Source organism: Watersipora subatra, chromosome 7 (genome assembly GCF_963576615.1).
Source record: "Watersipora subatra chromosome 7, tzWatSuba1.1, whole genome shotgun sequence".
Classification (NCBI taxonomy): Eukaryota; Metazoa; Bryozoa; class Gymnolaemata; order Cheilostomatida; family Watersiporidae; genus Watersipora; species Watersipora subatra.
The window spans coordinates 50,177,628-50,202,814 of record NC_088714.1 but is presented as its reverse complement, the minus strand read 5'-3'; the positions used below and the strand labels follow the sequence as shown (position 1 = coordinate 50,202,814).

Sequence of the window (25,187 nt, the reverse complement as noted above, 5' to 3'; positions counted from 1 at the left end):
ACTGCGGAGGCCAATGTCAGATCCTCCCCGATCCAGCACTTCAAAGTTCTGGAAGGACATCTGGGAGAAAGAGACTACTCATAACACCACTGCAAATTGGCTGAAGAGGCTTAAAGAGAGCCACCAACACACTGTGGCTCAGCAAGGACTCACCATCAGTGAAGTGGACATCAAGTGCAGAGTACAGCGTATGAAGAACTGGGCAGCACCTGGCCATGACATGATTCAAGCCTTCTGGTTGCAGAAATTGACATCACTGCACACTAGAATGGCCAAGCAGATGGAATGCCTAATAGAACAAGGTGACCATCCAGAATGGCTGACCAAAGGACGAACTGTACTTCTGATAAAAGATCTAAAGCAGGGGCCGATTCCCAAGAACCATCGACCAATAACGTGCTTGCCCACCACCTGGAAACTGCTCTCAGGAATAGTTGCAGACAAACTGGAAGGGCACATGAGTCGCTATATGACCAGTGCTCAGAAAGGAATTGGGCGCAACGCCCGAGGAGCCAAACATCAGTTACTGGTGGATCGGACAGTTTGTCAAGACAGCAGGAGAAGGCATACCAATCTTGCCATGGATTGGATTGACTACAAAAAGGCCTATGACTCAATTCTTCATAGTTGGATACTTGAGTGCCTCAGTATGTACAATGTTCACCCTGCTATTGTGGCATTCACCAAGATGTCAATGACCAAATGGAAGACGGAACTAGAGGCTAATGGCAAAAAGCTGGCAAGTGTCCAAATTAAGCGAGGCATCTATCAAGGTGACTCCTTATCACCGCTGCTCTTCTGCATATGCCTAAACCCTCTAAGCAATATGCTGGAGAAGACACAATATTGGTACCAGTTTAAGAGTGGCACCAAGATAAGCCACCCCTTCTATATGGATGACATCAAGCTGTACGCTAACAAAGAAAGGGACATTAATTCGCTAATACACCTCACTCAGGTATACAGCAAGGACATCAGAATGACCTTCGGTATTGAGAAATGTGGAAGGCTAATTCTTAAGAAAGACCATTCTATGCTCACAGATGGCCTAAAAATGCCAAATGGTACCATCAAAGATATAGAAGAAAGGTACAAGTACTTGGAGATTATGCAAAGCAACATCAACCACAAAGCCGAGGTACGTCACAAAGCCATTACTGAATACAAAAAACGCCTTCGGCAGGTCCTATGGAGCCAGCTCAATGCCAAGAACTAAGTCATGGCAACAAATACCTACGCACTGCCAGTAATAAGATATCCAGCAGGCATAATAAAGTAGACTGAGGAAGCCATCAAGGAAACAGATATAGCAACTCGTAAACTGCTGACCATGCATGGAGCACTTCACCCAAAATCTGATACTACTAGATTGTATCTCGATAGGAAAGATGGCGATAGGGGACTCAAAAGTGTACAGCAGACAGTGAAAGAAGAGGAGCAAAGCATCAAAGCATATGCAGCCTCCATGGCTACTTCAGATAAGTTGCTAGCTGAATTTCAATTGGCTGCTCTTACAATGGACCTTCGCCCTGATGATAAGGAAATTGACTGGCACGCGAAACCTCTTCATGGTGCTTACCACCGACAAATATCTAAGGTTGGCGATCTTCACCAGACATATATGTGGCTGAACAATAGAAACCTAGCAGCCAATACAGAGGCGCTAATCATGGCAGCCCAGGAGCAATTGCTCCCAACAAGGCAACTCCCAACAAGGCAACTCCAAACAAAAATCTATCACACTAGAGACGATCCTAGATGCAGATTGTGCAAAGATGCACCTGAGACCATCCAACACATCATCAGTGGATGCAAGCAGCTAGCAGAAAACGCATACACTGAGCGGCACAATCATGTCGCAGGTGTCGTGTATAGAAGTCTATGTGAAGAGTATGGCCTTAATAAACCACAACACTGGTGGGAAGCTCCTGGTAAGGTCAATGAAAATGACCGTGCTAAGATCCTCTGGGACTTCTACATTCGGACTGACAAGCATGTCCTGGCAAACCAACCAGATATAGTGATGGTGGACAAGGGGAACAAGAGAGCTACTATAATAGGCATAGCAATACCCAATGGCTACAATATAGCCAGCAAAGAAAAAGAAAAGGTAGAGAAATATCTCCCTCTCTGAGAAGAGATTGAAAAATGCTGGGATGTAAGAACAACTGTAATCCCAGTAGTCATTGGGGCACTGGGCGCACTAACACAGGTGCATAAAATGTGGCTTGCCCAAATACCAACAGCAATCAACTCAGGTGAGTTGCAGAAAAGTGCGCTATTGGGAACAGCTAAGATCTTGAGGCGAGTGCTCAAACTCCCAGGTCTCTGGTAGGAAACCTGAGTGAGAGCAGAAACTACCACCCATACGGGTTAACCGGGGTGAGGAAACAATTTTTTTTATATAAATTAATCTATATATCTATATAAGTATATAGGTATGCCTGTCTGCGGAACTAGAGGTTTTGAGTTCAGATGCAGCTTCTAGCGGATTTTTTTTTGCTATAACTTTGTCACTGTAACTCGACATGCAGAGTGACAAACAGACAAACATCGAGATTAATATATATAGATAAAGATAATCTTTACCTAACTGTAATCTATGTTGTTATGATATTTATTAATGTGTTTATTATTAAATATATTATACTGTATACAAATAGCTGAGCTTTAAAATATCAGCAACTAAATTTTTGCAAAAAATTTAAAAATTTGAAAACTTATATCAGCAGTTGTCATCACAAAAAAAGGTTCTTATTGATTAGCTCCACTTTTTTCCTTTGATTATAATAACACTGTGTGACTTCGAATTCAAATTAAAGCTTGGTATCTGTGACTACTCAGCTATTTTAAATAATGGCTTTGGGTAACATATGTTGACAAATTTATAAAAAATGATGCAGAAAAGCTGTGCGTATAACACATTGTTTGTATATACATGTATATTTACCGAAAGCTTTGCGATACATACTGGCTGTCACAAATGTTGACTGAAGCTTTTGGAGCTGAAGCTTTTAGCTTTTAGCTTCAGCTCCTAATAAGAAAAAAGTTTGAAAGTTTTGCAGTTTTATACTAGAATTTTTACCTTTCATCCTTGCTATGAACTTACCCTATTTTTATTTTTATTAAAATTTATATTGTTATAGTTGTGATGCTTTTGGAATCATTATAAATACCGAATTAAGCTATGTGTAAAAATATCTATCATAATTGAAGGTTTGGGATGAACAGTTTAGGTCTATGCTTATCCAAAAAATTTTGATATTTCACTATTGCCTTGCAACAATAAACTGTCGAAAACAGTAAGACACCCAAACGACTTTTTTGACAGCATCTTTAACATTCACTAAATATGCCTGTAGGCTATATTGCAAGCAGTTAATGACAGTAATTCAAAAAAATTATGTTTATAAGTATTTTGGGCAGTGGTTTTACTGATGCATCAACAAGCTTACAAAACCATTTAGTATCCAATCCACTGCATCAACTACAACAATTTTCTGCAATTATAAACGCCTGTGATTCGTTCTAAATTTTTTTTAGTAAAATGTGGCCTATTGTTTGTGTTAAAAGATGCACTTTTTACAAAACATACTCTTTAGTATGAATCTTATTAACAATAAGTCATGGTAAAACAAATACAAATTGCTAATGCTAAACATGGCTGAGTACTGACCCGGTGTTTTGAAGCTATGTCACTCCTGTGTGCCATCCATTTTTGAAAATCTGTAGTTCCACTCTTTCTCACGCCTACTAGGTGAAGGTTGGCAGCACAAACAAATCTAAAATGTGCATCATGTGGATGAAGGCAATATGGTAATTGATGACTATTTAATTTGATTGATTGATTTTGATGACTATATATATATATATATATATATATATATATATATATGCATGACACATGTTTGTACAGTATATTGGTATATAGACATATCTTTGTAAGCTAAAAATATATTTGTGCAAGTTATATATTTGTATAGTATATATATAGTATAATATATATTAATATATTTTAAATTCTACATATAAGAACTTTATTCGCAATGATTTCATATATTAAAAATGTTTTACAGATGTAGTCGACAACAAAATACCTAAAGAAAAAACATGGCAAAGCTATTTCATCTTCAAATCTTTATAAAGTGGAATAATATATACTAATATATATTAATATATAAATATACATGTTGATTGTTTCTTGAAGAATAATATGTGATATGAAGCATAACTATGATGGCAAATTGGTAAATTAAACAGACAACATTGCCATCAGATAGGCCAGTATCTGGAGAATTAGGTATGTGATTGGCTCTTTAAAAAATATGATTAGTTGTAAGACTGAATGACTCCGCAGCATCTTGTAGCAATGATGAAGTCAAAATCATGAGTGACATTTAGTGAGCAGTATTCAAAGTAACACCTTAGGCCAATTATTAATCACATTTAATTTGTTGAAATAGTGCTCAATGCACATCAATAACTTAAATTACAACTGACACCTTGACACCTTACTTGGAATAAGCTGCAGTATGGTGGGTAGTACCTGATTATATAAACACAGTCTGCTTCCCATACAAACAGAGCTGATACGTTTTCTAGTTCATAACCTTTTAATGCATCATTCTCATTGCCTATAAAATCCTAACCTAAATTATTTTTCAGCCGTTTTTAAATAAATCAAGGTAAATCAAGGAATTTTCTAGATTTTATTCACTTTCCATTTTTTCGGGACAAATCCAGGGGAAAAAACTTAAAATTTTCAATGTTTCTGTGAATTAAAAAAATGATAAACAGATTTTTTTGCAGTAGGCATTGCATTACAGGGTTGCTATGAATATTGCTTTATACCGAGTGCCGTTTTCATTTTTGGAAGGTGAACTGCACTCCTTGGCATCTGTCTTCTCATACCAACAATGAGCTTTGTACTCTGGCAGATATTCTGGTTTAGGTGGGCAGTCCGACAGATTGAGGTATATTAACTGAAATATGAAAGAGAAGATATAGCAAACGGATCAAGAAATATTAACTGAACCTTAAAAAAGCAAATACAAACAAAATACAAAAGGAATGAAGACGCAGACAGAAGGATTATAAAGTGATCCATACGAGAAGAGATACAGCGATATTATGATACATTAACTTTACCACGCAAGCGGGTGTACAGACAGATATGGATATATTAACTGTACCACAAGAGAGGAGATACAGTCAGATAATGATATGTTAATAGCAGGAAAATACGGGGAGGGGAGAAAGGAGCAAGTGGGGGGAAGAGGGGGGCGAGGAAAAAAGGGGGGAAAGAAGAGGGGAGAGAGGAGGAAAAAAAGGGGAAAGAGGGGAACAGAAGAGCAAAGGGGAAAAGAGGGGCTAGCAAAGGGGGGAAGGAGAAAATAGGGAGGAGCAGAGGGGGAGCGAGGGGTCATATTGCCCTATTAAATCCCCTTGTTCCTATGCATTGTCCTATTAAATCTCCTTGTTCCTATGCATTGTCCTATTAAATCTCCTTGTTCCTATGTAGTGTCCTATTAAATCCCCTTGTTCCTATGTATTGACCTATTAAATCCCCTTGTTCCTATGTATTGTCCTACTAAATCCCCTTGTTCCTATGTATTGTCCTATTAAATCCCCTTGTTCCTATGTATTGGCCTATTAAATCCCCTTGTTCCTATGTATTGTCCTATTAGATCTCCTTGTTCCTATGTTTTGACCTATTAAAGCTTTACATACTGCTTTGGTAGTATATTAAAGTTTTATTTAATATTTTAGTAAGAAATTTCAAGATTTTAAGAACTCAGGCTAAACTAGAATTTCAGTTTGAAATGGGCCAAGCCATTTCGTCATTATCTGAAAATATCCTAGAACATAGCATTTTTTATTATTTCTCCTTTTGTTATATAGTACAGCAAAGCAGCTGTATTTACCGCAAAGTGTTTGTTTTTTTTTACATTTTGAGAGGTTATAAGAATATTGCACTTGAAAACTAAACCTACAAACAGATAGAATCTTAGAAAGCATATGACTAATTCAGAAAGGTAGCAAATGAGAGATGGTCAGAGGGTAGCTGCGTTGCATTAGCGTCTGCAAACGTATTGTACATATGCAATGGTATGTGGTTACGTTCACAACTATGCTGCCTCTGCACCATTGCAGATAAGAGAAATCTGCATTAACCAGATATTGGAGCAGTTTCTAAGTTCGCCGTTGCTCCAAGCTGTCGTTTACAGAGTGCCCCGTTAAACAAGGGTTACCTATGCTAAGCAAGGGCTACTTATGCTAAACAAGGGTTACCTATGCTAAAAAAGGGTTACCTATGCTAAAAAAAGGTTACCCATATTAAACAAAGGTTACCTATGTTAAACAAAGGTTACATATATTAAACAAAGGTTACCTATATTAAACAAAGGTTACCTATGTTAAACGAAGGTTTCCTAAGGTAAACAAGGGTTACCTATTTTAAACAAGGGTTACCTATGTTGAACAAGGGTTACATATGCTAAATAAAGGTAACCTATGTTGAAGAAAGGGTTACCTATGTTAAAAGAGTTCACCTAAATCAATAAGTTTAGAGATTCACTCAGTAAGCAACTGAAATAAATAATTTTCCACTAAAACTTGATAGACTTATTCAATAACTAAGACAACAAATAGAGACAGTGTAGTATGGTTGATTTTTTATTTAAAAACTTTTACTTTGGAAATTAGCTTTTTATCATGTAGTTTCAACTCAACTCCTAAGCAAATATAAGCTATAACACATCACCTAACCGGGTTACTCCGCTATGTCACCCAGCCGGGTCACCTACACCATTTTCAAGTTTCAATTTGGCTATAAGAAGAAATCTAGCATCGGTTGCTCTGATTGTATAGCTCCTTACTAGATAATATAAAATAATTAAATTAAAACGAGAGTAGTATTGTTGATGACTTGGTGTCATTTCTCCTCAAGGTATAAAGTAGAAATTTCTTACTTACTGAACTTTTAGTAGCAGTTTGACGTTTCAACATCTTCAGGAGATCATAGATGTATATGGGCTGCTGCAAAATAGACCAATATTATACGGTTCATCGTTTAAACAGCATTGTAGTAAAAATCAAATGAAAAATTAATTACACAAAATAGTCTCATTCTGTTTTTTCAACTTCTACAAGCTTTTTCAATATGAGAATAGGATTGAAGACGAACTGCATAATTTAAAAGTAAAGAAGCATTTGGCTCTATTAATTCTTTTTATTAGATTCAAATTAAATTGTTAACCCTTTCAATTATGGTTAATCTAAAACCAAACTTTTTCAATAGCCAAGCAAATGAGCTTCGAAAGATCTTTAGTTTCGAGGTCAAGCAAAATCAACAAATGTAAGCTTAAAGGTTGACTTGCAACAAAATTCACATTACAGTTATTTGGTATCAAAAGATTCAACATGTCACATTTAACATTCACATTCAACATGTCAACATTGCACATTTAGCGTGTGCAAATGGTGTATGGTGTATGGTGTATGGTGTATGGTGTATGGTGTATGGTGTATGGTGTATCGTGCATGCGTGTGTGTGCATAAAAAAGTTACTTCTTTAGCAAAAGCTATCTATGAAAACTTTAAATATGACATTCCTTTGTTTTCATTCTATCGTTGTCCGCCATATTTATGGACAACTTTTACCGTTAAAAACACGAAGTTTCTGCAATTACTTATTGGAAACGATGCTTTTATTTGCAAATTTGTTATTTTAGTATTAAAACAACACCGAAAAATACTATTAATCAAGAAAATGACGATCGTTTTCTACAAATATGGCAGCTTTTTTGTGGACGAGCGCATGTGCAAACAGGGTGATGACGTCAAAAAAACCGATGAATACCGGTACCTCTTGATAAGGTACAAATGTGAAAATGAGATATAGGACTGTCTTTGTCTGGTACTTTGTTTGGCCAAAAAAGAGAGAATGTAGAGGCTATTCCTACTCGAGATAATACATTTGAACGCGTGAAAAGCATTAGCCTTTATAGGTTTAGCAATCGAACCTTATGAAAAACCAGAAGTGAAAGTGTAAATGCCCACTTGAAATTGAAACGGTGCATTTAAAAATTACAACTTTAAAAAATACGTAATGGTAGCAAAAAGCTTTTAAACAAATTCAAATAATAACAATTTATGCAAAAGGTAATATTAGTTGATAATCAAATGTGCACATTTAGTCTGTGCAAATGGTGTATAGTATATGATAAAAGCGATGGAATGCTAAGGACTGTATAGCTCAGTGGTCAAATGCGTGGTTTATAACTTGCTGTTGCAATCTTAGTGGGTTCGAATCTAGCCCACAGCGAGCTTGTCGCTCCAAGATTTTAATAACTATTACTAGACAAATCGAAGTATGTACACACGCGCACACACAAACTTTGAGATATATAAACTTATAAATAATAGCACAATTTAACAGATTTTACCATGATGTAAAATGTTATAACATAACACATTTTGATAGAATAGGATATATTATAGTACATTATTGTAAGAATAAATATTACAAGCGATATAATGTAATGTGATAGAATACTATGAAATGCAATGTTATGCAATGCAGTTTAACATAAAACTTGATGTAATAGAAAATGAAATATTATAATTTATTATATATGATACAATAAAATGAACATTGTTATGATAATAATTTTGTTCAATAACGTTGCACTCTTGCACAGATTCTTTTATTTTATATTAGGCAGCGTCGCTTGATGTCTGAACTATCTGTTTCGTAAGTGCAGTGGTTTTTATCAAATCACTTGTTTTATGACTGCTTTTCAACATACATCTTTGACTATGCTTCCTAAGGAAAGTAAATCTATGAATATGATACTTAAGAATGGTACATCTATAAATATGTTGTTTAAAGGTTGACTGCAACAAAATTCACATTACAGCTATTTGGTGTCAAAAGATTCACCATGTCTTACTCTGCTGCGTTGTAGGTGCAAGATATGTGGAAATGTGATTACAAGCTCTTAAAAGCTCAAAAACGAACAGTTGATCGCTGCCATCATGAAACTGACGTAGATTAGAATCCCTTTCCAAAACGGCTCAAATGGGACGTGGATGAATAGGATGGCTTCTGTTTACACTTTCATGCAACCTCATCCGTCGAAATGTTTTCACAAATATACTTCACGCATTCAATAAAACCAGGCCTATTGTTTTCACACGTCTATTTCATCATCATTGTAATGCTGTCACTTTGAGCACTGATATCTCAAAACCTACCATAAACATTCGTTAAATTTCTTAACCTTAGTTCAAAGGATTGCATACCATCCTCTGATAAACATGACGAGCCTGTTGGTCACCTGTGATAGTCGGAAAATGCTGCACAAATTATTCGTGCTGTTTGGCAGGAAGTATGGATCACATCATCAGATTACGACTAGACAATAGACTAAGCCGAAACAAAACTGGAAACTAGCGTGCATCTATATTTGGTAAGGGCTCTTCGGTAAAACCCGAAGTGTTTGTCATAAACTAGTGCTACGAGAAGTTTTATTGACCTTTCAATTCACGTGAAAACATCACGTGTCAAAACCATAACCAAATCGTTTGACTACATCAGAAAAATAAATTGATTTCGATCTACGGCGGTTTTGTTATGGCGGCAATTAACTGCTCATTTTTGAGCTTTTAAGAGCTTGTAATCACATTTTCACATATTTTTCCCCTACAACACAGTAGAGTAAGACATGGTGAATTTTTTGATACCAATTAACTGTAATGTGAACTTTATTGCCAGTCGACCTTTAAGAATGGTTCATCTATGAATATGATACTTAAGCAGAGTTCGTCTATGAATATATTTGCCAAGAAGGATACTTATTGGGAAAAAAGAGAAATATGTTTCTCTTCCTTGACATTTGAATGTCAAACAAGAGGAACAAGAAACAACTATTTGAATGTTTGCTAAAAAACATTTTATATTTTTATCTGAAAAAACAGTAATTATCTGAATATGTTAAAAAAAACTAGCCATTAAAATTATAAAAAAAAACAAAGCTAACCTTGGATGACATTGGAAGGAAAACGAATAACGTCAGCAGTGCAAATACACTCACAACTAGAGTATACATCTTCCGATTATGTCTCATCATGATTTCTGTATGGTAACAATTAGGTCTGCCGTGTTCTGCTGCAATACAAAGTAGTTGTTAGGTGGTACTTAGTTTAGTTGACTTCCGAATCATTTGTTACAACCTTTTTACGTAACACAATGCAAAAAGGTTTACGTAAACTCTTTAAGCTAATTGAAATTTATGCAAAAGGAGATTCACATTATTAATAGGGGTCTCTACTGGATATAGTTTAGCTGACCAGTAAAATTATCAGTGAAATTATTCACTTTTGTAGCGGATCCTCGGGTTCTCAGTTATGTTGTCACATACGGGGGATGAGATACAATGTATATTTTATTCAAGTTTGTTATTATTATTTTATGCTTCTCAACACCGTAAAACTACAACAAAACAATAACTCAATTGTCAATAAAGGGTCGTTGAAAGTATATTATTATACAATTGATCATCTGCATGTGAAACCATCGGTAAACATATAAAATAAAACACAAGATGAATGATATAACATTTACCTTAAAGGTTGACTTGCAACAAAATTCACATTACAGTTATTTGGTATCAAAAGATTCACCATTTCTTACTCTGTTGTGTTGTAGGTGCAAAATATGTGGAAATGTGATTACAAGCGCTTAAAACCTCAAAAACGAAAAGCCACCGTAGATTGGAATCAGTTTATTTCTCTGACGTAGTCATTATACTTGGTTATTGTTTTGTCACGTGATGTTCTCACGTAAATTGAAAGGCCAATGAAAGGTTCAATATATAACTTCTCGTAGCACTAGTTTATGTCAAAAACTTCGGGTTTTATCGAAGACCCTGTATCAAATATAGACGTTCGCTACTTTACAGTTTTGTTTCGGCTTGGTCTAATCGTCTAGCCGTAATCTGATGATGTGACCATACTTCCTGCCAGCCAGCGCAAATATCTTCTGCAGCATTTCTCGATTATCACAGGTGACCAACAGGCTCGTCATTTTTATCAGACAATTATATGTACTCCTTCGAGCTAAGGTTAAAAAATTAAACAAATTTTTGCAGTAAGTTATAAGATATCAGTCCTGAAAGTGACAGCATTACAATGACGATAAAATAGATGCGTAAAAACAATAGATATGGTTTTATTGAATGCGTGAAGTATATTTGTGAAAATATTTCGACGAATGAGGTTGCGTGAAAGTGTAAACAGAAGCCATCTTGTACAACTCCCATTTGAGCCGTTTTGGAAAAAGATTCTAATCTACGGTAGTCTCGTGATGGCAGCGATTAACTGTTCGTTTTTTAGCTTTTAAGAGCTTGTAATAACATTTCCACATATTTTGCACCTACAACACAGCAGAGTAAGACATGGTGAATTTTTTTATACCAAAGCTGTAATGTGAATTTTGTTGCAAGTCAACCTTTAACAACACATTCAGGCGATTGCTAAATAGTATGTGATTTCTCTTCTGGTTAATTATTGAATATATATGTGTATGATATTAACATAATGAATAAACTTCTATACAAGGACAATATAGTATCAGCATTGAAAACAGCTGAAAAAACTACACGTTGGCTCAAAGGCTGACAGAAAACTGACTTCAAGGCCACACCTAATCGAATGTACTACACTGTGGCAAGTCAGACAGACCACACAAGACCCACAGACCACTCAAAATCAACAGATCAACTGCAATTCATTTTGGGCAAGAGCAGTGAATCATACAGAATTTCTAGACCGTGATGTGCACTGTAAAATTAAAAATTTGACAGAGACAAGCAGAACCTTGCAACTTTATGAACAGACTATAAACACCCTGTGCCCATACTGTAGAGACTAGCAAAAAGTACCCTGGTCAAATAGCAGTAATTTACATATTATAATTAAAAATTTTGCAATGCAAAAACATTTGGCAAATAGCTGTCTGATGCAAACTGGCAAAAAATGATGCATCAATGCTATTACGAATCTTTGTAAGTAATCCCCCAAAGATTAAATATGATATCTGTGTAGCTTACTGCAAGCAGATGTTTTTTTTGTAAACGATGTTGTGCAAACAATGGCTGTGATCTTGGCTAGACATGTCTGAGCCCAATAGTGAGTGAACCTATGACTAAAGATATGCTCAGTTGCAGAGAGTAAAACTGAAACCCCAATCTGTTGTTTGGAGGTCAGGCAGTTTAGACCACAAGGCCATGGTTGCTCTTTATGAATCTATAGTGATTGTCTGTCTAGCATCAGTCTAATATGGGCTGGATAAATACGGTACATTCAGCTTTCTTACATGCAAGACTATAGCTCCCTTGAGGCATGCTGATTCCCATTGTTTGTCTCTCATAATTTAAAATATATCAGCACTTTAGCCTTGATTTAGGTGGATAATCAAGTCAGGTGGCAATTGTTGTTAGAAGATAAGTCTGTGCGTGGTGGAGCATTGGTAATAGTGGTAACTAAAAATTATAAATTGATAGATATATTAAACTAGAAATTCCCTGCCATACAGCCCACAACCAAAGCGATATTGGAAAAAAGAAAGGGTACTGATGGTTGAGAAATGCAATATTAGCAGTTAAATGGCACTGCAGTGCAATAGGATAACTGCAATGGTAGCTGTAATGTACTGGGTGTGGGTGTTATTATATATACAACAAACAGCAATAATGAAAGGAAAAGATTATATGTTTATATTTCTCCCCTGCAATAGGAGAAATGCAATATTAGAAGTAAAATGCACTGATATTATTAGAATAACCAATATTATTAATATAGTAATACAGTAATAATAGAAAACCAATGCACAATTTTGTTTACATTTCAAAACGTCATAGCTAACAATATCAAGAAGTTGTGATATTTATGTAGATTTTTAGAAAACCTATTTAACAAAACTATTTATAAAAAATGATAGCAGCAACATATTGCCCAACATAGATCACTATATACTTCGAACTTGTAAATTCGAATGCTTATTCTGTTAATTAAATCTTATAAAATCGAATAATTATTATTATAATTAAATATTGTAATAATCTCATAAGAAGCGTTAAAAAATATCATCGTCTTTTTCTTTACTTTCACTGCTTTGGACATCAGTTAGAATACCAAAGTACTCAAAAGTGTCAGAAATGTCAGTTACTTTAAAATCTGCAAAAAAAGAAACGATTATATTTCAGTACTTCTACGTTAATTACAGAAACCTTCGGCAATTCGACAATGCTATAGACTGGTGAAATGGGCACGTTATTTTTTGTAAAATGCGCACGACTTAATGGTTTGATTTTCTGTCGCTCGGTGTTTCGTTTGCCGGTCTTATTTTTGATAAAAATAAAGCTTGTCAAGTTTTAATAACGATTTTAGGTCGAATTAATCTGTCTATTTAAATAACAAAGACTTGGTAACATATCTAAATAGGTTTATATGAGTATTGTATTGTTATTATACTTAAACGACTCCATTGAAAAATGATTAAATTTGTCGATGAGATTTCGGTACAAGGGTTTGCGACGACCGTTTATGAATAATTTTCGTGAATTGTGTGCACATATGCATTTATCATAAATCTCCCAGCAAATTGCTTCACTAGTGTTTGGTCGTGGGAATATAATATTTTATATACCTTTAAAAACATTGTAAGATTTTCAATTTTGTGGGAAATGAATACTTCTTCATGGCAAACGCATTCAGTGTTCACTAAATATTTGTATAACTTTTTTGACATTAATGATCATCAACAAAATTATGTTTTTACAGACCAAAAAAGAGAAAAGACAAAAATCAGGAATTACTTGGAGAGTTGAACAAGTGTGCTTTAGAAGTTGATAATCTAATAGTATTACGGAGATATTGGGATAGTGAGCTGTAGGTTGTAGTAACAGAAAGTTCATAAGTTGAAACATAAAATGGTGGGTGTAGTAGTTTGCTGTCGCGGAATAGAAAACATGGTTTGGTATATGTGTTGAAAAATAAATAAAAATATTCTTGGAATAGTTTAAGCTGGGGTTGGACTTGGAACCATGTAATAAAATGTGGAAACAAGCAAATTTGGGACAAGGCAATAAGTCCAAAAGTTTTGTGATGTGATTAGTGGGAGTGTGGTGAGCCGTAAAGCATGATCGAAATTCAATGTTGCATCTTCTGTCAGAAGATACTTCTATGCATCAGTGACTCATCATTAATAGCCCTAGCCAAAGAATTATAAATTTATAAGTCATGTATCAAGATAGTCATAAATGAATACCTTTGTTGTGCCAGCAGTTGAACTAAACTGAATCACTATCATTGGTTTATGACTTGTATACTGAACCCAAACCATTTTAATACTGGCAAGTTGCTTCAGAGCTGGTACCTTGGAGCTGGTGCCAGCTTCTGAGGCGCTGAGCTGTGTCTCAAATGCTGCCAAGCTGGCACCCACATGTCGTAGAGCTAGAGGCTCAGACGCTGTAGAGCTGGAGCCTTAGACGCCGTACAGCTGGCTGCTCAGACGCTGTAGAAGTGTGCACTGAGCTGTGTCTCAGATGCTGTAGAGCTGGCACCCTGACGCCATAGAGCTGGCATCCAGACGCCATAGAGCTGGCAGCTCAGACGCAGTAGAGCCGACGCCTCAGACGCCGTAGAGCCGACGCCTTAGACGCTGTCGAGCCGACGCCTCAAACGCTGTAGAGCTGGCACTCTAGACGCCATAGAGCCGAGGCCTCAAACACCGTAGAGCTGGTCTGGTAGAACTGAAGCTGTAGAACTAGCTTCAAAACTATACCTGCGTTTTAAAACTAGATTATAAAACCTAATCAACCACATCTGACAAAGCAATCTAACACTTCTTAACTAGGTTTTCACTCACTTAACCACCAGCAACTAAATTTACCAAAACACAGTTACTCTATTGTTAGCTGTTGTAACAGAGAACGCTTATCAACTTGGCAAACATCTCAGCAGTACCTTTGTGTAATATAAACTGCATGTCTATGCATTGAGAATCAAGTCGAGAAACCAAAATACACATAAAGCAAAGAAAAGAAATATACAAACCTATCCGCTACCTTTACTACTAGCTTGGGCTAACCATAAAGTCAATACAATTTTGTAATAGCTTGGATGAAGATTACAGACTTGAGTTCAACATAGAACTATTACATAATGCTAAAGGCTACTCAAGAACAAATAAGCTAAAGTATTATTGCTTGTCACAGGCTTTCCCAAGATGCACTGCATTTTACAAGTGTAGAAGCGTGATTACTTCAAGAACATCACTTAAATATTTGAAATTTGGAATTATCAGAAAACTCAGCAAAAATGTTTCATAAACAGTTTCAATTTATGCTCGTAGCTATCATATATATGTCACGAGAGACTAGCTTCATCAGCAAAAATAGACAACTGCGCAACACCATGTGTTGTTGTTATCGTTGTAGTAAATTTTGAATGTAACTAACACAAGTTAGACAAGAATAAAACCAAGTCAAAAATGTTATAACTGACTATTTCCAGGAATCACAGCTGTTACTGCCTTAGCTAAATCGACATAGAACAGCATTTTGGCTTCTAAATGACCCATCCACCACAGGCTGGTGGCTGGCTAATGCTGGTGAATTAGCAGATTAGCTGGTAGTGCAGGCCGCTGGCTAATCGGCTGTCAAGGACTTGATGGAGTACAACAAAACATTGACCAATCATATCTCGCTATAGCGCCAAGAATACAAGCATAGAAAAATGGCAGTGTATCCCGTTCTCTCAAATGATCAGTTTAAGGTTGACCTGCAACAAAATTCACATTACAGTACTTTGGTATCAAAAGATTCACCATGTCTTACTCTGCTGTGTCGTATGTGCAAAATATGTGGAAATGTGATTACAACCTCTTAAAAGCTCAAAAACGAGCAGTTAATCGCAGCCACATGAGACCGCCGTAGATTGTAATCAGTTTATTTCTCTGACGTAGTCAATCCATTTGGTTATTGTTTTGACACGTGATGTTCTCACGTGAATTGAAAGACCAATAAAAAACTCAATATAAAACTTCTCAGCACTAGCTTATGACAAACACTTCGAGTTTTACCGAAGACCCGTATCAAATATAAATTCTAGCTACTTTACAGTTTTGTTTCAGCTTGGTCTAATGGGCTAGTCGTAATCTGATCATGTGACCCATACTTCCTGCCAAACAGCGCGAGTAATTTCTGCAGCATTTTTCGATTATCACAGGTGATCACCGGGTCGTCATGTTTATCAGAGAATGATATATACTACTTCGAGCTAAGATTAACAAATTAAACGAATTTTCAAGGTATGTTATAAAATATCAGTGCTGAAAGTGACAGCATTACAATGATGATGAAATAGACACATAAGGACAATAGACCTGGTTTTATTGAATGTGTGAAGTGTATTTGTGACAATATTTCGATGAATAGGTTGCATGAAAGTGTAAAAAGAAGCCATCTCATTCAACTACGTCCCATTTGAGCTGTTTAGAAAGAGATTCTAATCTACAGTAGTTTTGTGATGGCGACGATTAATTGTTCGTTTTTTAGCTTTTAAGAGCTTGTAATCACAATTCCACATATTTTGCACTTACGACACAGCAGAGTAAGGCATGGTGAATTTTTTGATACCAAATAACTGTAATGCAAATTTTGTTGCAAGTCAACCTTTAAAAATAGTATTAAATTTGATAAATACTGAGCAACTAATTGCTGAGTTGCAGCCAAAAAGTTTTTTTTGGACTTAGTTTAAAGCAGTATCGGCTGTAGCTATAGCTGCAGCACAACATAATAAGCCTAGTAGATTGTGGTAGACTTGTGCAATAATTGCAAAAACCTACATTAGACAAAGTAAGTTATTATTGCAATCGCTATTACTATAAGAATTACTGAACAAATTAGGATGTATGTAATATGTAGCAATGATGTGACTTCCTTTTGTGTTTATGGTGATAAGGGGGCAAAATAAAATCCATATCAATGTTGTATTTTATTGATTAAAAAGGTGACTCAATTTGAATAGTCAGAGCTTGAGTAGGTTAAGTGTAAAGTCTCTGTGAAAATGTATTTCAAATCATAAACAGACTCAAGCTGTTCCAACTCAGACTCTTTCAGGGTTGAAGCAACTCCAATAAATCGTCCTTGTGTAAACACACTTTTAATTGATTTTTTGATTAAAATGACATTTGAAAGGTAACATGGTCCAAATTAGCTGGTTTATGTTCCCTTAAAACATTGCTTTCCAATTAGAGGTGTTCACACCTCCAAAACAGGTTTTAGGCGTGTTTTCATCACTAATGAGTGCAAGCTGTGGTTTCCGTGCAGCAGGACTTAATTTGCATCTCTTCTATACATTAAACATTAAAGATGTAGTTGCGTCAAAAAAGTCAATTTAATGAAATTAGGACCCATAAAAGGCTAAAACATCAGCTACCATTTGATGCCATTTTTGTCTTTGTAGACCAACCCTGTCCAGAGATATATGCGTTTGAATGAGGCCCTCTTTTAAAAAGCTCACGTTCCAGCGGGTGCCTATTTCGTGACGTCACTAGCAAGGTATCTGAAACGAAACCACGAGCGATAAATATGAGGTCGATTCGTTAGCCAATCATGCGTGCGAAACTTTTATATAGGCCGTAATAAATGTTATCACTCGTAAAACGAGTTGTCTGTGATCTCGAAGATTCTCGACGTTAGAGAATTCATTCTCATCGTTACTGATTCAACGCGTTTCAACAATTACTAAGTTATACATAGTTTTAAAATGGCTTCAAGTTCGAGCGACCGCTACTCAGAGTTATCTGAGCAACTTTTAGTAAAAGATTAGAGTAGACAGCCTATGGCCAAAGCTGACAGGCGTCAGCAGCGTTTTGCTGCAGAAGAAGACAGAATGGAGGTAAATTAACTTAGAGTCTTCTATACTTTAGTAAATATAATATTTTTTATAGTCATAAATACATATACTAATTAATAAAATGATAATTCTTTGCTATCTCCAATCATCGTTTCATAGCTTGTCTGCCGTTTTACCTAGCTATAATATTTTTTTCGAATTTTCTTTGGTAAATTAGAGTCATGATTACAAATTATTTTCACTCGTAGGAAGTGGGTAAAATCGATTGATCATTGCAAATCTTTAATTTCCAAAACCAAAGCTTCGAATCGTCGGCTTGGCGTACTTGTGCCTTTATTAAATGTTTATTCGTTTTTAAAATTACACTCGCAATCTATTTAACTCCCAATTTGGAAGCTGTCAATAGATACGCTTTAGAATGACATATCTATGAATGACATATTTATTGCATCTACTTTGTTTACATTTACTTGTTTTACTGATTACAGAATGTTTATGTCGTCCCACCAGCCGAAGAAGCTTTGTAAGTGTGGAAACTGCCATAAAGGAGAAAGCGAGACTTGAATGCGTGCTGGATGATGTTTTGTTTGAGTTTGTTGCAGTAGATCAATTTGTCTTATTGTATCAGCTAATACTATGTGAGTGGCCACGACTTGATGAATATTTTTAATAAAAGCTTTATGCCGAGATGAAAATATTTTTGCTTGTAAAAATTATATATAATAAAATAGTATTGTTGAAGATAATGCAAAACATGATTTGCAGAATATTGTAGTGAATCGGATATGGTATATGGGTGTCCGCAGAACTGGAGAATGTGAGTTCAAATCCAGTTTGCAGCAGACTTCTCATCCTTAAAACTCTATCCCTGTCTATATTCTTTTCAAAGAGGTGGCTTGCTTATTTCAATTATTTAGCATTCGGTAAGAATACTAGTAAGAAACTAGTACGTAGGCAATAGGTAATAGGCGACATAATGTGGGCGGGGCTTATGGGAGGCTGTATATCGTTTATATGGGTAGCTGCAGAACTGTGCTGATACAAAGACCGCGTTCTACATAAAGTGACTTGACAGAATTACCATAGACCGGTAGAATTGGTAGTCGGTACCCAAATGTTTACACAAAATTTGGAGAAAGTGAGTAGAACAAATTTTCAATTTTCGTTATTCGAGGCCTTTTAAACATTCATAATAATGCATCTGTAGCAGGATTTAAAATTTTATTTTAGCCAACACGAGCAAATACAAAATGAGATATATGCCAATAGAGCCGCGTAAGACTAGACTTTTATCACAAATAGCCGATGTGAATACGAGAGATAGAGACAGGTTGCCAAACGCGTGACATCATTTTTGGCGAGGCTGGGCACGTTTTTGTGGCCTGAGCGTTTTTACGGCGATCAGATTTTTTCGGTTTTAATCTTCAAATATCTTGGCAATGCGATCGCGTAACACAACAAACAACATATCAACTGATAGAGAAAAAAAATGCTTTCTTTTAAGATCAACTTAAATTTTGACGCAACTACATCTTCAATGTCATAACTATATCAATAACTAAAGTGATCTGCACTAAACTACAATGAACTATGTTTTGATCAAATAATAGCAAAGAAGAGGCAGGTAAACATGTAAAAATCATAAAAGAATCTTTTTTATATGCGGCGTGAAAAGGTTAGACTCTTCTTTGAATGACCTTCCAATAATATATTGTTTTCATATATTCCAGATATGTCTGTTTTTCATTGAGTTTTGAGCCTTTTTTGTTCAACCCAAAACAAGACTATGCAAAATTGCCTTCATTAATCTTAGGGGGTTCAGAGGAAAAAAATAAATAAACTCTGCTTTAGTGAGTGTTCAAAAACTTGGTGCGTCAAAAGCATTAACTCCTTCCCTACCGCTATCACTAGTCCTACAGCTCTACAGTAGCTAGCCTGTCAGATAGTCTGTATGGGAAATACTGGGTGCATAATACGAGCACTATTGATATATTTTCAATCCTTTTGTTATGTTTCCTTGATTCCACTAATCTACAAACTTGTGCCATCTACTAGATGGGAACAACAAAAACTTGCAAGTCTATCAAATTTATTACTCATAAGTTTCTTGAATCTTTTATGCTGGTTAAAGATGGAAACGATACCTGTAAATGATAGGCAAGAAAATGTTGTGCAAGCTATTCCATTTTAAACATTTTCCACACCTAAGTCATTCCTCTTTCAATTTGATGAGACAGGGGCCCCACTTTGACCCCTAGAATACTTTATTCATCTTTAGCAAAGTGCCTGTGTTATTCCACAACATGCTAATGTCCATTGAAAAGCTTATCACATACACTATGTTTCCATGATGCGCAGTGCTTCGGAGTTGCGCTATCTCCGAATCATGGAAACGGCGTCTTCGCACTGAAATCACTGCGCACTAATCAGTGCGAAGCCAGTGCAAATTCGCAGCAAGAAAACAGCCACTGCGCAGTGGCTGCGCATAGCTCTCATGCCGTGGAGACGGATTCTTCGAGGGCCATAAACTAGTAGCCTACAAATTTTGTCCTGCTAATCTTGGTTTTTTTCTATTCTTCCGATCTTTTTTCACCTAAATTTAATTATGGTCTGCATTCACAAGGATGATGAGGTGATTACTTTCCTGGACTTTGTTATCGACGCCAACACTTTTCGAAAAATAGGTGGCAAGTCCTAAATTAACGTTTAAATAATATATTACTTAAAAATACTTATTAAAAATATATTACTTTGTAAAAAGTGTGTTAAGGTTTGTAAAACCTTGTGAATGTGTATTGTAAAAAAAAGTATAATGACGACAGAATCATAAAAAGACCGTTTATGACGTTCGGTATACGTGATCGATTCTATTTCTCCACCAGGTGATTCGATTTATACAATTTCTCTTCTCTGGCTAATTTGCTGAAAACCACTGCGCAGCATGGAAACGTATAATCCCCTCGACTTAAGAGGGGGCTGCTTCGCAGTACTGCGCACCATGGAAACATAGTGATAGTAAATCGATGTGCGCACAATTCCAAATCCGCATAATGGAAACATTGCAAATGGCAATTATTATAGAGGTCCATGCTGCTACAAGTAGACAAAATGATCCTGCATTTTATCTATGTAAACATTATCATTTTCATAAAAAAAACATTTCACTTAGTAACTTTGCTGCTGTAGGCCTATGGTCCTTGAAACACAAAAATCTACGTAGATCAAGCTGGAGTGATTGGCTCCCAGCAAGTTAATTTTGACAACAACAACACTGTTGACTTGAAGGTGTTTATGGCTTTGATAGCATTTTACTGAGGCTTATAATGGGTGGGTAACATAAGATTATTTGCAATACTTTTTTATCGTTACGACTTTTTGACTAGCTCTACATAGCTTCAACTACCATCAGTGATGTGTTCATTTGCTACCACCGGCTATAAACCTTGGAATGTAGTATTACTCCTACTTCACCGCAGATAATTTACATAATTTACGGGCTGTGTTTCTCACATTTTTTATGTGACTAATTTCAGCCAGCATATCCGCCAGTGCACTAGTTGGTGATTAGCCAAGCTAATATTTAAAGAAAGTTGCCTATGCCACAGCCAAATCATGAGTAAGACTCACCAGAAAGATGAGGCATTGCAAATTGATCCATGTTTACTTGCTTTGTAGCCAGGTAAACATGGATTATTATACCGGTTTTTTCAACACAACAAAATGTTATTGCTGCAACATTAACATAAAGGTTTCATGACCTTCCCTATAATCTAAAGAGAGTTGGAATTTTCTAAAGCCCATGGACAAGTGCCATGGACGCAACAATTAGCTGTTTTGTTTTCATCAACAGCAAAAGGTGTACACACTATGATCGATTAGCTGTAGGTGACCGCTACAGCTTGGTTCCGATATACGCTGCAAGCACCGGCGACAGCGCCGCAGGACTGTCAGCGGTGGAATGTGAGCCTACGTGCCGAGTACCCTGGGTAGTTGCCGGCGGTGAACGCAAGAGTTCAGTGTTGTTCAATCTTTGCGAAGAGCCACAAGCAGAGCTTTCCCAAAACGCACTGCACAAGTGAAGGTCAGCACTTTCGCGACGACATGGCTAGCGGCCATTTTTATGTGATGGTGATGGTCAGCGACGCAGCTTTATGTGAACATTAGCTGCTGAGCCTAGTGCTGCAAGTGTTTTGCTGAGTAAAATTACTGCCAAGGTCTCACACTTGATAAGGGAATCAGGCAGGCTTAACCAGCTACCAATTAGAAATTACAAAATTGCATTGCAATGTTGCAGGTCTTTTTGTTAATTTTTAATTATTTTATTACATAATTCATCACAGCTTAGTTCTTCGCCACTCTTGTGAATATGGATTGAAATTTATCTTCACAACTGTTGAAATTAGATCTGATGCTGTCAAAAAACAACCAATCAAGATGTTAACAGCGAACAGTTGAGATCATCTGTGTCAAAAGTCAACACGCTGAATGTCAATGCTGAATGTCAATCGCATCGTTGCTAGCAACGATTACGTTGTCCCCTCATTGCCAAATGACATTATAGATAGCAGCCCATCGTTGCAGCCAATCGCACAGCTAATCGTGATTGGAGCAAGAGTGGGTGGGGTGGGGGGTGGGATCGATAAACAGGTAGCCATATGAGTGACAAACAGGCTTGGCAGATGACTGCGACTAGCTTGAAAAATACCCAAATTTAAACTGTTTGACTTGTTACAAATAGAAGTTCGAATCCTGTACAAAGTGATTTTTCATCCCAAACTCAATTCATGGTTTTGAACAGACAAATGGACACAGCTGTTATTATAGTAATAATTTGAACATAGCTCATAGACTTCATAGAACAAGAAGTGCTCCATCACAACACAAAACCTACAAAGCACAAGGCTGACTTTTAGATTATAGCAAACCTCTTCATACTAGAAATATTTTGCACATATCTGTATTCCCTCTAATTTAGCCGCTGTCTAAGACCATAATTACAAAATTAGGTCCGCCTTGTCAAATATCTATCGATAGTTGCTAGCTAGTTTATGGCCATTAGCAAGATCAATAGAGTGGTCACCTCTTTAGTAGCTGATACTAAAAATCTGTTATAACTGCAACTGCCATGCTGGAGATGTTTTAAGGTCGATGGCGGGAATTGCAAAATTGTGAGAATGAGTATTTTTAGTTGCTTTTACCCGTAGTTTTATAATGTTTGAAAATGTTTGGTTACCTGAAAGTTTTAATTATAATTTGTACCAGAATTACCAATTTTTTTACAATTCTCAGTTTCTTATATTTTCCTACTGCCGCATGCCCGGCGTTACTCGGGCATTAAAAAACAGCTTATCAACAGTGACAGACAATGCAGTTGCTAATCGCTAATTTCGGGAAGCTAGTATCCATATTGCTAAACTTACTAATAAGAGCCATGAGAGTAAGCTTTTGTGACGTTGGGCAGTAACGCAGGGTCGCTATGCGTATTTTAGCCAAGATAGTGACTCATATTGCCAAAGGAATCTATTTCATCTCGTGTAGCCTGATTGATTAGCTTCTCGCTTTGAAAATGGGAGAGTCCGAGAACAAATCTTGTGCGATACGGATTTTCATTGCTGGATTTTACTCACTGTAGCTGGCAGACGAAGGACAAACTTCAGAACAAATATACAGAGATAGTGTATAGATCTTAGTTTCCAACGTAACATTCGTTGTGATTATTGACTTTTGCACTTAAATAGTGATATTCATATTGCCTTGACTTCTTCCAACCTTTGCTGGAAGGGTATCGCTTCAAATGCCATATCATTTCTTTTTAAAGGCTGTCAAATGCAAGCAGATACTGCTCAACAAATAAATAGAATGACTAGGAAATAACCATACTGCATGGATCCCCAAATATTTAAACCAGTAATATATAATCATTATTATCAATCACACTAGCATAGTTCAAACAAATGTACTTACAGTTACAAGGGCAAGTCCATCAATAGTAGATCAATATAGGTAGAATCTAGCAAACAGTAATAAAGTTGGTGAATAAGTCAGCAAATGAAATACAAGTAGAGAGATTTATCCCTAATATTGAGATATCTTCACACGAAGCCCTTTCTTTGTTATAACCGAATCAGTTAATTACCTCTTGTCTCTAGGCTTGGCACTTGGCATTAGGCCATTTCATGAGGATTTCAATAGTTATTCTATCATGGCTAGCAAATCCCTAGCAGGTGATTGGTTGCTCAGTTTAAGAGCTTATTCTATTGGATTCTCATGGCAACAAGCTATTCGATTGAATGATAACAATTCTTATACATGTATATCTACAGTCATTTCATTGAAAGCTTAACAGGGACAGATTGTCCTGCTGCAAGTGACCTTGTGCACACAGTACTATATAGGGTTTTATATGCCATTTCAACTACAGCAGTGTGTGAAATAAACTGGACCTCTTTGTTGGAAAGCTAAAATTCTCTTTTACAGCATTGTTACTCATTGTGAATTTAGTCAATAACCGTGAATTATATATTAAATTTAAAATTTAATGCGTAGTTTAAATTAATAATTAATTAATATAATTCAAATTAAATCAATCCAATTTTGTCCAGATTTGAAGTATGCTAACTAAATGGCAGTAATATCATGCTTTTGAATGGTTATGTAAGCTAAATTCTGAACATTCAGTTCGCGTCGTACACCGCTGTAGATTACCTGTAAATTACATCTACATGTGATGTCTAGCTCTCTTTTGCAATCACTCTCTGCTGTTATCAATGAATTCCAAACAATTCCTTACAAAAGTTAGCCTTTGCAATAATGAATGGAATATTAGTCAACTAAACATTTTCATATTAAAAAATTTTGTGCACAACTGGGTAATGTGATACACCAGATACTGACCGTGTGTAGTTTGGCTGGTGAGCCTGATGATTCTTAGAAGGAAGCAAGGCATAGTCATCCCTGCTTTGTAAACTTCTTTTTCTTTTGTACCTGATACGGCAACAACCAACAGCAATAGCAAACAACAACTCTCATACGAGAGACTCACTACCATAGGTCATGCATTACGTTTAACGCACTGTCATGCCGTTACATCGAATGTACGTCATACGTCATACGTAATGTCATACGTATGTAACGTCATACGTTATGTCATGCAACATTATAATGCTATTATGTGGAACGTAATGTCATGCTACTTGCTTAGTTTAACAAACAGCTCAGAGCTATCAGACACACACATCATTTTAAAGCCAATTAAAGCCAAC

General features: G+C 36.2%; 1 protein-coding gene across 5 annotated transcripts in view; it reads right to left on the bottom strand.

Moving 5' to 3' along the window:
- LOC137400131 (carbohydrate sulfotransferase 15-like) overlaps positions 1-24,927 on the bottom strand; it is a 35,833-nt gene extending 10,906 nt beyond the window's left edge. The window contains exons 1-6 of one of the 5 annotated variants that reach the window (XM_068086447.1): positions 23,890-24,057; positions 12,380-12,545; positions 10,044-10,171; positions 6,976-7,038; positions 4,852-4,982; positions 3,677-3,782 (exon numbers count right to left, since the gene is read on the bottom strand). In XM_068086447.1, coding sequence (XP_067942548.1) covers positions 3,677-3,782; positions 4,852-4,982; positions 6,976-7,038; positions 10,044-10,171; positions 12,380-12,419 — 468 coding nt within the window. In that variant the 5' untranslated portion in view covers positions 12,420-12,545; positions 23,890-24,057. Of the gene's footprint in view, positions 1-3,676; positions 3,783-4,851; positions 4,983-6,975; positions 7,039-10,043; positions 10,172-12,379; positions 12,546-14,440; positions 14,466-23,889; positions 24,058-24,819 lie in introns of those variants that run through there. The other 4 variants (XM_068086448.1, XM_068086445.1, XM_068086446.1 and 1 more) reach the window with 4 other exon arrangements.
- Positions 24,928-25,187: the final 260 nt, after the last annotated feature.